The sequence below is a fragment of the Cygnus olor genome, chromosome 9 (assembly GCF_009769625.2).
Source record: "Cygnus olor isolate bCygOlo1 chromosome 9, bCygOlo1.pri.v2, whole genome shotgun sequence".
NCBI lineage: Eukaryota > Metazoa > Chordata > Aves > Anseriformes > Anatidae > Cygnus > Cygnus olor.
Window position 1 is genome coordinate 20,066 of NC_049177.1, and position 14,041 is coordinate 34,106.

The 14,041-nt window shown below is 45.5% G+C and overlaps 2 protein-coding genes across 2 annotated transcripts; both read left to right on the forward strand.

The window, feature by feature from the left end:
- The first annotated feature begins 4,630 nt into the window (after window positions 1–4,630).
- PIGZ (phosphatidylinositol glycan anchor biosynthesis class Z) lies at window positions 4,631–9,598 on the forward strand. Its single transcript, XM_040566960.1, has 2 exons — window positions 4,631–4,757; window positions 5,300–9,598. The coding sequence occupies exons 1-2, from the start codon at window positions 4,640–4,642 to the stop codon at window positions 6,859–6,861; spliced, it is 1,680 nt and encodes a 559-aa protein (XP_040422894.1). The 5' UTR covers window positions 4,631–4,639; the 3' UTR covers window positions 6,862–9,598.
- Window positions 9,599–9,879: 281 nt separating this feature from the next.
- NCBP2 (nuclear cap binding protein subunit 2) lies at window positions 9,880–13,749 on the forward strand. Its single transcript, XM_040566962.1, has 4 exons — window positions 9,880–10,050; window positions 10,189–10,370; window positions 11,140–11,278; window positions 11,917–13,749. The coding sequence occupies exons 1-4, from the start codon at window positions 9,970–9,972 to the stop codon at window positions 11,986–11,988; spliced, it is 474 nt and encodes a 157-aa protein (XP_040422896.1). The 5' UTR covers window positions 9,880–9,969; the 3' UTR covers window positions 11,989–13,749.
- The last annotated feature ends 292 nt before the right edge of the window (window positions 13,750–14,041 follow it).

Below are 14,041 nucleotides of genomic sequence, written 5' to 3' on the forward strand. Positions count from 1 at the left end.
GTAGTATGTAGTGTTTGACAGAGCTGTTTGAAGATGAATGAGCAGAGAAAGAGGATGTAGGCATTATCTAAGTAACAGTCTAGAAGTTTTGGTATATTTGCAGTGGTGTTTGATCAGTTTCCCAGGTATCGGGGAGGGGGGAGACAGCGGGGACAGCCTGCTCCACCAGGGGCCTCTCCACAGGCTGCAGGGGGGCTTCGGCTCCGGTGCCTGGAGCACCTCCTCCCCCTCCTTCTGCGCTGACTTTGGTGTCTGCGGGGAGGTTTCTCGCCCCTCGCTCTCCCAGCTGCTGTTCAGCAGCAGGTTTTTGTTTGTTTGTTTTCATTTTCTTGGATGTGCTCTCACAGAGGCACGGACTGTGTTGCTCGTGGCTTGGCTCTGGGCAGAGGTGGACCCCTCTGGGGCCAGCTGAAATTGTCCCTTATCTGCCACAGAGAGGCTTCTGGATTCTTCTCGTGGGGGCTGCCACTGCAGAACCCCCCAGAACCTTGCCATTGAACCCAATACATTGGGGCACCTAGGTCATTACTGGCCTGTAAAGTATCAGGGATTAAATTAACTAATGAAACCCTAAAAGTGATGGGGGTAGAAGGGGCTGGGACAACAGTGCCACTTTGGGGGGATACCAAGCTGAGACTAGGGGATAAAATGATCACTGGGCAATTATTGTATGTACCCAAGGCAGGGACTAACTTGTTGGGAAGTGATTTGATGATGAAATTGGGCATTCAAATAGTAAATTGTTAGACTGGAATAACAGTGTTACTAATGGAGTGCTCTCAGGCCCTGAGAGCAAAGATCTATTCACCTCTGACTGGAAAGACCCTGAAATGGGGGCGGAAGCAACAATACAGATGGACAGTTTTACCTCAGGGGTTTACGGGGCCACCGATTTATTTGGGCAAGTTCTAGAACAGATTTTGGAGCAATTCCAACCTCCCGAGGAGGTATTACTGTTACGAATATGTGGATGACGGTTTATTGTCAGGACAGGATAAAACAGTAGTGAAGGAAGCTACTAACAAGCTATTCAACTTTCTGAGAAAACAGGGCTTGGAAGTATTGAAAAATAAATTACCATATGTAGAAAAAGAAGTCAAGTATATAAGGCACCTAATGTCTGAGGGAAAACAAAGAATAAATCCAGAAAGGATTCAGGGAATTGTTGAAAACTAAGAAAGAACTAAAAAGTTCTAAGAGATTTTTTTTAAGGAATCAGGAGCCACGAAGTCTGAAGGAAAATGGATACTCCCTGATGGGAGAGAAATGCTGAATAAAGCACCAATGAGGCAAATATTAACTGTTTTACATTAAGAGAGTCATTGGGAGGTGCAAGCAATGTGTGATGCTGTACTAAGAAAGTATGTCTGTGTAGGAATATACACTTTAGTGAAGCAAATATGCAAAGGATGTACCATATGTCAAAAGGTAAAGAGCACCAGCACCAAGAAAGGATATAGGAATTTCACCATATGAGATGCTATTCAGATTACCCTATCTGGGCAGAAGGGATGAGATACCACAGTTCGAAACAAGAGAGTTTTCTTAAGAACTGTATTCTGGGGTTGTCTTCTTTGTCATCTCTCAGGACCCATGGGCTGTTGGCTCAAACCCCACCTTTGGAATTCCCCATTCACCACCATCACCCAGGAAACTGGGTCCTGATTCAGACCTGGAAAGAATCAAAACTCCGGCCTGAATGGGAAGGACCATTCCAAATACTACTAACCACTGAAACAGCCATAAGAACTGCAGAAAAAGGTTGGACTCACTATACTCAAGTGAAAGCACCCATCGACCCTAGTACCTGGGAAGCTGTTCCTACAGAAGACTTGTTGAAAGTTAAAATCAAAAAGAAAAACCTCATAATGGACTCTCAGCAGGATAAAAGCTCACAATTGTAAACTAACCTTTTATTTTCACAGGTAACTAATGAGTGTGACTTATGATTGAGAGAAAGGACTGGCCTATAGCGAATCGAAGTGCTCCCAAGGGGTTTTTGTTCTAGTAGTAGTGTACATGTATCTTATTCTTTGTATTGATAATTATTTGGAAACCTAAAGGTTAAAAATAATGACAGGGAAAAATCAACTATTAATTTTGTTTCTAGTGATTGTGGGCCTCAGAGAAGGCCTTGGTCAATTGGCAACTTGGAAAAGGCATGACCAGATAATAGTAAGATGGGATACCCCGTCAAAATATGGGTGAATGTGACAGAGGGTTATGTACCACAATCCATCACGTTTGATGCTTGTGAGGTGTTAGCTTGTGGAGATTTAAATGCCCAACGGCAATTGAGCAGAGAGAACAAATAACTGGGAGAGATCCAACAGCCAGATTGAGAATAGCTGTATGGAAACGATCTTCTATTGCCATCAGAGAAAGGGAGAAACTCAAGGAGAAAACAGGAGAGAAAACAGGAGGCCCTCTTTGAAATGCAGCAGTTCAAACATTTAAGAATGTTTGAAACAGGGTATGGGAATGTGAATGCCTGGATAGAATGGGTCAAATATACTGTCCAGAGTCTCAACCAATTAGCTATACTTTTCACCCTGGCATTTGAAAGAGAAACATCACAAATACCCAGAAGAAGTAAAAGAAGCTTAGGAGTATCATTTGATGATCGAGTGCACATAGATTCTATTGAGGTGCCTAGAGGAGTTCCTGATGAACATAAAGCCAGGAATCAAATTGCTGCAGGGTTTGAGTCACTGTTCTGGTGGGTAACAATCAATAAGAATGTGGATTGGATTAAGTATATTTATTATAATCAGCAGAGATTCATAAATTATACAAGGGATGCGATAAGAGGAATTGCTGAACAACTAGATGCCACCAGCAAAATGGCTTGGGAAAACAGAATAGCATTAGGTATGATGCTCGCGGAGAAAGGAGGTGTGTTTATGTGATACTGAGCAACCATTGTTGCACTTTTATACCCAACAATACTGCCCCAGATGGCACAGTAACTAGAGCATTGCAAGGGATTACCACCCTTGCCAGTGAATTGGCAGAAAACTTAGGAACAGGCACTTCCATCACCGGATGGTTGGAATCTTGGTTTGGTAAATGGAAAGGGATGGTAGTGTTCATATTTACATCCTTGATCGTAGTAGCAGGAGTTTTGACAGCCATTGGTTGTTGCATTATCCCCTGTGTAAAAGGACTAGTACAGTGGTTAACTGAAACTGCACTATCGAAACAAATGACCATGAAGCCACCACCTTACTCAGATAAGGTGATGATATTAGAGGAGATGGAAAGCAAAGAAAGTGAAGAGGAAGATATCCACCAAATTACACCTTAGAGAAAAGGTTTACAAAAATCAACAATTTATAAAGAAGAAAAGGGAGGAATTGTGGGAATAAAAATGTTGTTTTTGCACAGGGTTACATTGTTTAAAGGTAAGGAATGTGGTATTGAAATACGCTTGCAGTGACAAGAAAGCTTGCAGACAACCAGACTCCTTAGAGCAATTAGGCGAAAATCACAGTGTCAAGTCAGATAAGTAAAGAAACATTACAACTTCAAACAGTAAAAAAGTTAAAAGAAATTTGAAAATTAACAGGCTGGCAACTGAAGGCCATGTATTGTCTGTGAAGCATCGGATAGATTGTGAACCTGGATTACCCACCTGAAGCCAGGGATAGAAGAATGGGGGCTTGCTTAATCGTATTAATGATTTCTAAATAAAACAATCATAATTATTAAAGCCAGGAATGAAAGAATGGGTCTTGCTTAATCGCTTTAAAATAGATATTACTGAGTGTCTTTGCTTATTACTGTGCAAATTAACCGAAACAAGGAGTCTCGGGGCCCCTCACAGAAGATGTTTCCCGACAAAAATGGGGAACCTGTCTCAAAAAACAGCTGAGACTGACCTTGTGGTTTGGACAAGAGCCAAGAAGCAAGAAGCAGCTGAGTCTGTACAAAGGCAGGGGGTCAGCTAGTGGTGATGAAGAGGAGTTATTGGACTTCATCCCCACGACCCCCCGATGACCACCACCAGAAGGCACTGTGCAGGTGCAGATGGGAGGAGTTTATGGAAATGACTTCTTGGAGCTGATTTTAATACAAAGCAGGGATAGGTTATGAATATGTATAGGCATATTGGGAAACTTCATGCATATGTAACTTTTTACTGCATATAACCAAAGCAAGTTGCTGCGTTAAGGTGTGCATGCCTTTGGGAGCTATCCCGCATGTGCCTGGTGCTGAAATAAACCACACACCTACTGTATAACTTATTTGCTTTGAGTTATAGAGTTTTTCCACGAATCACACCCAGTGGGGAAACAGGGGAGGGTCCTGGTCATCGAAAAAGTATATAAACTGTGTTATGGAACTAGTAGGTGCGCCCTTGCTTGTGGGACGCCCGCCATTGCAATCGCGAATAAAGTTGCTACTTCACTGAAATCCTCGCCTGAGCCTATGTTATTGACTACAGAGTGTTTCTCACAGAATACATCCACCTGGTGGTGACACCTCCCTTTGACCCCCCTCCCCCAGCAGCGGCCATATTGTGGTCTCCCCTCAGCGCCCCGCGCCTGCACGCCCGGCCGCTCCGCCATAACGATGCCGAGGGCGAGCGCCCTCTGGCGGCGCGGCGGGGCCTTCGGCGGGCCGGGCCGGTCGCGAGATGGCGGCGCGGCGGCTGTGGGCGCTGCTGGCGGCGTTGCGGGCGGGCTGGTGCCTGCTGCCACAGGCCGGTTACCTGCACCCCGACGAGTTCTTCCAGTCACCCGAAGTCATGGCAGGTAAGGCGGCCCGGGGGGGCGGCCGGGGGGGGCGGCGGCGGCGGCGGCGGCGGCCGCGGCCCCGGGGGAAGGAAGGGAGGGAGGTGCCGGCGGCAGCCGCGGGGCCTCGGGACGTGAGGGGGCCCCGCCGCCGCTCGTGGGCGCTGCCCCGGCGGTGGTCCTGGGCATGGTCCCGGGCCGAGGGGCACTAAGGCGGCAGGTGAGGCGGGGAGCTGCCGGCCCTGCTTCGGGTGCCCCTCTGCTGCGCCGCCCCTGCAGGCAGCGGGGAGCCCGGCGGCCGCCCCTGGTCTGGTTTCTGTGGCAGCTGCTGCCAAGTAAGCGCTGGCCGGAGCCGTGCTGCCCTAAGAGATGTGGTTCTGTCCCCGAAACTTGGTTAAAATTAACGGTGTGATCGTAAAAAAATCATGGCTGATAGTAGTCCCAAAGATTTAGGGACTGCGCTGCATCGTGATGCCTTTTACACTAAGTTGTATCTCTAGTGCCAAATTACTGAATAAAATATATTATGTATGTTTGTTTTTTCTTTCTTTCTTCCTTTGTAGGAGATATTTTAAACCTACAGGTCTATTACCCTTGGGAGTTCCTTTCCAGCTCTCCTTGCAGAACAGTTGTTTTCCCATTAATGACATCTGGAGTTACCTACTGGGTGGTCAAGTCTTTGCAGCAGCTGAACATATGTTCAAGTTGCATCAACAGCTACACCCTTCTTGTATCACCTCGCCTTCTCTTTACAATCTTTTCTTTTGTACTTGACTATAGCGTGTATCGATTAGCTCCTTCCTGGGAAGCAGATCCATGGAAAGCGCTGGTACTTCTGGCTGGATCGTATGTCACTCTGGTATTTTACACAAGAACATTTACCAACACGCTTGAAGGACTTCTCTTTGCTCTTCTCTTGGTATTGGTTTCCTCCAACAAATCTGACAGCAGCTCAGTAAAGCCTACAAGCAGCCCTCTCATAGGTATTGTAACAACTGCTGGGTTTTTCAATAGGCCAACCTTTTTGGCATTTGCACTAATGCCCCTGCTTTACTGGGCAGGTTTAAATGTTGACTCCCAAAAGAGCATTAAAACTATCGTAAACCCCTTATTGAAGCTAATCACATGTGCATGTTTTACTGCCATTGTTTTCATAACAGCTGACACCTTATATTTTACCTCCGTGGGCTTAGACAACTTTTACAGCATTAAAAAGAGCAGCCTATTTCATGTAATAGCTCAATTGAATCACAAAATGGTAGTAACCCCTTTAAATTTTCTCAGCTATAATCTCAATCCTCATAATCTTGCGCAGCATGGAAGTCACCCACGAGTTACGCATTTTACAGTCAATGGAATAATGCTCTTTGGGATCTTACATATTCTGGCCGTTGGTGCCGGTTTAAAAATGCTAAAGAAATACATCTATCAATTACTGCGGGTCAAATCATACTACCGTGGGTCACCTAGGGTATTTGTGCATTCCGAGGGCCATCCAAAATTACTGCTGTTTTATTTTGTTCCTTTGGCATTCCTCTCCCTGTTCAGTCACCAAGAACCTCGTTTTCTCATTCCTCTCATCTTGCCATTAGTCCTGTTCAGCACATCACAGAATACAGCTATGAAGTGGAAACCTGTCATTATTATTTTCAACGTTCTTGGGGCTTTGGTGTTTGGGTGGCTACACCAGGGGGGACTGATACCATGTTTGTTTCAACTGGAACATCTCATGCATTCTCCAGGGTCCTCAAACCATACAAGACATTATACTCTACTCTTTGCTCACACCTACATGCCTCCTAGGTCTCTGCTTAATATCAAAAAAAAGGACACACATATAGAAGTAATTGATATGGCTGGATCTGAAGAAGAAACCCTCTGCCAAACAGTAGGGCAGCAAGCAAAGAATTTTACCTGCAATGACTGCCATTTTTTTGTTATAATCCCTGGAACAGTCAGAGCCACAATTACAAAGTGTGGTGTCTTGCTCAAGAACGAGACTTTGATCTTTCCACACTTATCAATGGAAGACCCACCACAAATATCCTTCCTCTTCAGTGAAAATTGGAGAAGTCAGCTAGGACTATACATCCTTCAGCTAGGCAGAGATCATCAAAGCCCTTAGATGTTAGAACAATGTGATAGTTTTTCACTGCACTTTGACTCTGCACAAATGTGCTGTCAGACCCTCCTCGTCACAGTCCCATGCTCAGTATGTGCAGTGCCCATGAGCTTCCTGATTCTCTTCATTCCATTTCTTCATGCTCGTACACTCCTCAGGATAGCCAGCTCTCGCTAGATGCGAGTCATTCAGTCCCTGTGGTGTTTCTTAAGAACTTGTGTAATTTTCCTCATGAGAGAGGGTGAACTCAGAGTCCACAAAAACTGTGATTCAAGCTTAGCTCTTTTCAGGTGAGATATTCTTTAAAAGTTCTTACAGACTCAGATAGAGGGCTTGTGGACTGTGTTACTGATAACAGACATTAACGCTGCTGCTGCTGGAGAGAGGTTACTGGACAAGGCAGAACCTCCTCACTCTCATTAGACCAGACTGCAGTCACAATATAGGCATCAGCATCATGATATTATTGTCTGAGGTGCTCTTAGGTGGTTCTGTCTTGAAAAATCCCCAGTATTGATCTAACAGAATCTGATTTAGAACTCAGAAGATGCTTCAGCATAGGCACTTATGCTAAATCCTAAAATCCAAGCATTGTTTTTGCCAGTTTCATTCCTGTGGAAATTCTGCACAAGAATTACATACAGCGATGTGAGGTCACTGGTTGATGTGACTAAGCCTGTCTGCTGCTTAGCTCCTGAAATGGGGCAGGTCCTTTTTGCATTCCAGGTGAGTGTCACAGCTTTCATTGCTCTCGGGTGGCTCTGTGCCCAGTGATGCTCGACTCAAGGAGCTGCACAGACAGAAAACTGGCACCTTGGAGGGGCTCAATTCCTTTTATGCATTTGACCAGATGCATCTCTGAACTGGCTGATGGCAAGGTTAGAGGAGCACCAGTTCTGTTGCAGGGGTGTATGCAGGTTACCAGGGAGGAGTCGCGTTCCTTGTGCCCCCCTCACCTTTCAGTACCAGCTCCCAGCTTAGTCGGAATGATGGATCACAGCCCTGGTGCCCTAATAGAGACCAGTTTCATTTTAAAGTAGGATACTGCAGCATGACTAAATATTTTAGTTCAGAACACTTAGAACTTCGAATGCAGAAACATCCTGACCTGGAGGGAGATACTAATTTGGTACATTTGTTACACCTCTCTCTATGAACTGAATCTGACACTAATTCTTTCTGCTTATAATGGCAGTAAAGTTTTTTGCAGTTCTTCATCCATACAACTTCACATAAGACCTTATTTGCCAGTTTTTCAACAGAGACAAGAATGGTTGATACCAGAGTCTAAAGGGAGGCTAAGAAAAATCCACATGAAGGATTTGCCTCTTACCTTCCAAATTAAATATTCAATCTAGATTTTTAAGGAACATCTCTCTCTCTCATAAAGCATTTTGTGTTAAAAGTCTCCCCTACATGTTCACTGTAAGATCCTTTATCCCTCATTACTGACAGGCCTGCATAGTGAAGATGCATGTTTTTTGGTGAGGTAGGGGGAGGGGTTGCATGTGTGTTTGTACAGATGTCTCATCCAGTAGTGAAGAAGTTACGAAAGCATCATGACACTTACCAGCTGTATTTTCCAAGTTAATTTCCTCTTTGCTCTTTTACACTGGGACAACAGTATTGTGCCACAGCTTGTATTCCGCATCCCATTTACTGTTTCGAGCTGTTTTTAAACAGCTTTCTTTAAAATTTGAAAATTATTTTGAAATTTACGATCTCTGGCTGTATAAGCAGGGTAGATCTTGAAACTGTTCAGAGTTGATGAAGCACCAGTTCCATAACATGACACTTCCACCGCTCCACAGGTAACCTGAGATGGAGCCAGGAGGAGACTCTGGGCTACAAACACTAATTCAGAATGACATTACACTGCTTTTGTCTCACCTGCTACTTTTATCACTTATACTACAGATTCAGGTTTTCCATCCTTACACACAAGTCTTTGTTGGCAGGAAGTTTAATTTTACCAACAGTGCAGGAAACCATGCATCTCATCTGATTTGCAAGGTTCTTTCACCTGGAGCGATACAAAGACTGGAAACCTCCCTCCCAAGTTAACTAAGCATCTAGGCAGCTGGACATAGTAAACACACTGTGTGGGACGGCTATTTTAGTCTCATGGACAGTGTTAGTAATGAGAGTAAAGCGGCCCTATGCGCTACGTAAGATGAATACATTTTTTTCTCTATTTATAGTTAGGATAGCAGTATTTGGCCTTTTTTTTTTTTTTTCCCTAAACCCTTTTTGCTACCATGAACTTGAGGTGTGCCTTTATTAGGATAGCTACCAAACTCCCGCACCCACCTGTAAAGCAGGGTACTATCCTATCCATCACCACCATCCTCATCATCAAGCACTCTCGGAGCTTTTTGTATTGAAGTTGCCATACAAATGTAGAACATTACTGTTGTACAGACAGGAACTGTTAACGAATTCCGGTGCGAAATGTGGCTTTATTTCACGTTTCTTAATCAAGCACTTAAAGTGACAATGCTGACAGTATCCTGGTTGATGTTTAACGCTGAGTCCGTCCTCTGCGTGTTGCCGAGTCCTGTGGAGAGTGCGGGCCGGCGCTGAAGTAAGTCCATGGCAGCAGCTTCGCCTCGTCACGCCGGGGCTCCTCCTGTCCGGCGGTGGCGGTCCTCTTCTCCTCCTCCTCCTCTTCCTCCTCCGGCCCGCCGGCGGCCCTCCTCCTCCTCCTCCCGCTCCGGCCCGCCGCTCACGGCTCGGCCCCGGGCCGGCCGCCGCGGCCCCTCCCGCTGCCGGGCGCCCCCGGCCATCCGCCGGGCGGCCGCAGGAAGGCGTCCCTCAAGCGGGCCAGGCCGGGGCCCAGCTCTCGCGCGGCGCGGCGGGCGCCCAGCTGGCCGCGGCTGAGGGCGCTGGCGGTGAGGCGGGCGGCGGCGCGGATGGGCGGCGCCTCGGAGAGCTTCTGCACGAGCCGCGGGTCGCTCAGCAGCGCCAGCAGCAGCCGCCGCAGCGCCATGCTCGCACCGCGCCCGTCCCGGCACCGAGCGCTCTCGCGAGAGTTGCCGCCCCCCCGCCTCCGTCCCCGCCCCGGCGGCCGCGGGTCTCGCGAGAGCCGCGCCGCGCCCCGCCGCCGGCAACATGTGCTCGGGGGGCAGCCTCAGCATCCTGCGCAGCGACTCTTACGTGGACCTTAGCCAGTACCGCGACCAGCACTTCCGGGTGGGCGGCGGGAGCGGGGCCGGGGCGCGGGGTCACCTGGCGGCCGGGCGGCGGGGTGGGCGGCCGGGCGGCGGCGTGACCCGGCGGCCGAGTGACGGGGTGGTCGGGAGGTGGGCTGACCTGGCGGCCGCCCTGCAGGGCACCCGTTATGACCAGGAGCGGCTGCTGCGGAAGAGCTGCACGCTGTATGTGGGGAACCTGTCCTTCTACACCACCGAGGAGCAGATCCACGAGCTGTTTGGCAAGAGTGGCGACATCAAGAAGATCATCATGGGGCTGGACAAAGTGAAGAAAACCGCCTGCGGGTTCTGCTTCGTGGAGTATCCTTGTGCTGGGGGCCCTGGGTGGTGGGGGAGCTGCTGAGCACAAAGTGACTGAGGTGTCCCGATGTGAGTGCCCCATCCCTGGAGGTGCTCGAGGCCAGGCTGGATGGGGCCTTGCCAGCCTGATGTAGTGGGTGGTATCCCTGCCCATGGCAGGGGGTTGGAGTTAGATGGGCTTTAAGGTCCCTTCCTACCCTGTCTATGATTCTGGGCAGCGTGGTGGGTGGAAGGCAAGGGCCCTTAGGCTCCCTTCAGCCTGGTGCTTCAGCCCGGGCTTCTGCAGGCAGTCCAGCTCTCCAGGAAGAACCTGTCCTTGGTGCCCAAGGGAAGGTGGGCTCCTGTAAGTGTGAGCACGTGTCTGAGGGTTTTTGTTGGTACATTGCATGACTGATGCATTGGCTTCGGCCCAAAGCCTCACTGAGGATCGCTCTGTTATGCTGAGGTGTTGGTGGTTGGACGTGACAGGAACATGTGGGGCTTCTCTTTCCTTGCTTGGTAACATACCTTGGTGCTTCAGAGGGAGAGTGTGGCTCCAAAAGTTGATCCAATGTATGTGCTTCTGACGTGCTTGGATTCCTGCACATTACTCTGATTTAATGTTAGTTTTCTTAGCCCCTGTAGCTTCGTAACGGCAGGCACCTTTAAAAATATCTGAGCAGGAACCTGATTCAAACAAATACTTGGTTTTGCAGCTCATGGGATATATTTGTTCTTTCCACATGCTGAAATTAGAAGCCTGTTTTTTTTTCTTTAACTTACTTATAAGATACTATGCAAGAGGAGATGCTGAAAATGCAATGCGGTACATTAATGGAACCAGACTTGATGACAGGATCATAAGGACAGACTGGGATGCAGGCTTTAAGGAGGGTAGACAGTATGGTCGTGGAAGATCGGGGGGCCAGGTAGGTTGTTGTACAGTCCAGTTTTTAAAGGACTGATGACTTTGTCAAATAATTGCTATTTGAATTAACACAGTCAGAACAACTTAAGAAACAGCAACTTCAGGTTTGTTGTTAAAGATAGTAATATGTGTTAATTCTGAAGACATTTTGTCTGTGGTGATGATATCCACTAAGAATATGTAACTTTTTTCATGTATTTATTTCACTGAAAGTACTTTTTAGAAACTTGTTGGCTGTCTGGTGTAATGAAGCCCAGAAAATATGAGACTGTCAAGAACACAAAGGAAAGCACTTAGCTTACGTAAAGTTGAACAGGTAGCAGATGCTTTTACTGCTGAAAAATGAGACTAGCCACCTTCACTTTGTCTGTCTTGATTAATTATGCCCAATTCCTTTAAAAAGGAAATATGTTTATGTGGTATTGTGGGCTTCTGCATGACGCACTTTGCCTTCTCTTTTGTCTTGTCAACTTCTTGTGGACACTTAAATACAGTGGTCTCAGTTTGACTATATAGTCTGACGGTGTAATAGTTATTGAGAAATAGATAGTCTTATGGTGCAGTAGTTTTTGAGAAAATATTTTTCTTTATATCTTTCACAGACTTACTTTTGTTTTGTTTTTTTTTCTCCTTTGTAAGGTCCGAGATGAATATCGACAAGACTATGATGCTGGAAGAGGTGGCTATGGCAAAACCGTTCAATGCCAATGAATAGTAAATGACTCATCAGCCTCGCAGGAGAACTAAATCTGCATTGTAAATGTCACGAGGCACAAAGTAGGTCTGTTGCACACAAATTTAACATAAGTAGAATTTCACAGGAATATTCAGTGTTCCTGTAATCACATAGAATGTTCAATATCTCTTCTGTTTTAATACCAGGATTCAAAGCATTGCAGAGTACATTAATACAGAGGACCTGGGAGCAAGGTTTTGAGCAATAGTATGCATGAGACTTTGGTCTCTGGAAGTTGCTGTAACTCTTTTGGAAGAAACAAAGGTTTAACAGTATGGTGCTTTTCTTTTTCCGTGGCAAAAACTTGATTATTCTATCACTGGATTTTGTTTACATTAGTATCACAGGGTGGAGAGGGGTCATAAAGGAGGATTTATGTGTGTTTCAGAGATGAGAGGAAAAGGCAGGACCTGAACAGGAAAGTGAAGTTCCAATTTCCAGGGAATACTTTAAGATTTTCTGAGGTTACTGATTAGCAGCCTTTTACACTGATGCAGTTCCTTTGTGGAGTTAGCACACGTACTTGAAGGGCCACAACAAAGCAATTCAGATTGAGCCCAGGAATCATAAAGTGAGAAGCAAGCCTAACAGGTAGGAGAAAACAGACCCTTTCAGTCTTCTACAAAGAATAATGCGATTGCATGACGTGGCATGATTCAGAACCGTTTTGCTTCATGGGATACAGGGAATAGCAAGTGCAAGAATTACACTACCAGTTATTTTCATAGTTGGAGTAGTACTATTTTGCTCTTGTCTGGTAGCTCTCTGCAGCCTTACTGTTTGAGGAACAGTATCTTTCCTGTGACTACAAGGGTGGCATGGAACCAAGCTTTTACAGTTTACCCCATCCCTGCTCCCTCCCTGCCCTGGTCAAAATGGGGTGTTTGGGGAACTGTATGTATAATGAGAAAGTTTGTTCTCAAAATAGATTTTCTATTTGAGAAAGCTGATTGCAGATAAAGGTAAGAATAAAATTTAAACAAACAAACAAAAAATGATTAATTTTGTGAGGAGCCTTACATTCTTCCAAGCATGTGGTAAGACTGGTAAAAGAATTGCAGGACTCTAAAGGTTTGTGGGTTTTTTTATCTTCTGGATCTTACTAATACTGCCAGTACATGTCATGGGATATTGTACTGTAGACATAGAAAAAAAAAATTATGATCCCAGCAGGTGTGAAATTGAACTGCTGAAATGGTAGGGTTTGAAAGAAACTGTTACAGGGTTTGGGATTTTTTTGTTTTGTCTTTAATGGACTTCTGAGTTCTTTGGAAACTGCAATACGTAAAGTTTTGTCCAAATGTAGTGTTGTCCATGACTTCGTAAACTCCTTTAAAATATCAGGTATGTAAAATTCGACCGTTACTAATTGAACATGTTGTTGGAAATCTTGATGTGTTTCTATTTTACAGTTAGTCAAAACTGTGACTGTAAATTGGAAATGCAGTGAGGTAGAATGGTAGTAAGACTCCTTTCTTAATAAGTGGGTGGGCTTTTTTTGCGCAATAGTAAAACTAGATCGCATAGATTAAAACTAGATTTTCAGAATTACTTGATGCTGGTCTGCAAACATGACTGAACAGGTTGTCTTTTTCTATATATTGCATTTGATGATGAGCTTACAGCCTGTAATCTGCTCTAGGAAATCTCTGAAGTTTATTTTTCACTGTATCAATTTTGTATGAAAATCTGTGTTAACAAAACTCTTAAGTCACTTTCAAATAAAGCTGCAACACTAAAGTGGATTGTTATTTCTTAAAATGGAGTCAGTGAAAGAAATGAGCTATATTCGGACTCTTGCCCACAACCATCATTCTACTATCTTTTAAGATGGAGGGAGGGAATATTCCTTCCCTTTGACTGGGTTTTGAGTCTTGTTCTGTTCTTAAGTGAAGATGTTTGCTTAATGCTCTTCATTCTGGTATTTTTTGGGTTACAGAACAGAAATGAGTTAATAGTATTTAAATGTATGTGAAAAATAAAAAACAGAAAATGAACCTTACTCTGCAGTGATTCACCAAGCACCAC

Bases quoted from the DNA above. Each gene is read 5' to 3' on its own strand.
- PIGZ (XM_040566960.1), top strand. From the start codon at position 4,640: ATGGCGGCGCGGCGGCTGTGGGCGCTGCTGGCGGCGTTGCGGGCGGGC. The intron at 4,758-5,299 runs GTAAGGCGGCCC...CTTCCTTTGTAG, and splicing joins GTCACCCGAAGTCATGGCAG to GAGATATTTTAAACCTACAG.
- NCBP2 (XM_040566962.1), top strand. From the start codon at position 9,970: ATGTGCTCGGGGGGCAGCCTCAGCATCCTGCGCAGCGACTCTTACGTG. The intron at 10,051-10,188 runs GTGGGCGGCGGG...GCCGCCCTGCAG, and splicing joins ACCGCGACCAGCACTTCCGG to GGCACCCGTTATGACCAGGA. The intron at 11,279-11,916 runs GTAGGTTGTTGT...CTCCTTTGTAAG, and splicing joins GTGGAAGATCGGGGGGCCAG to GTCCGAGATGAATATCGACA.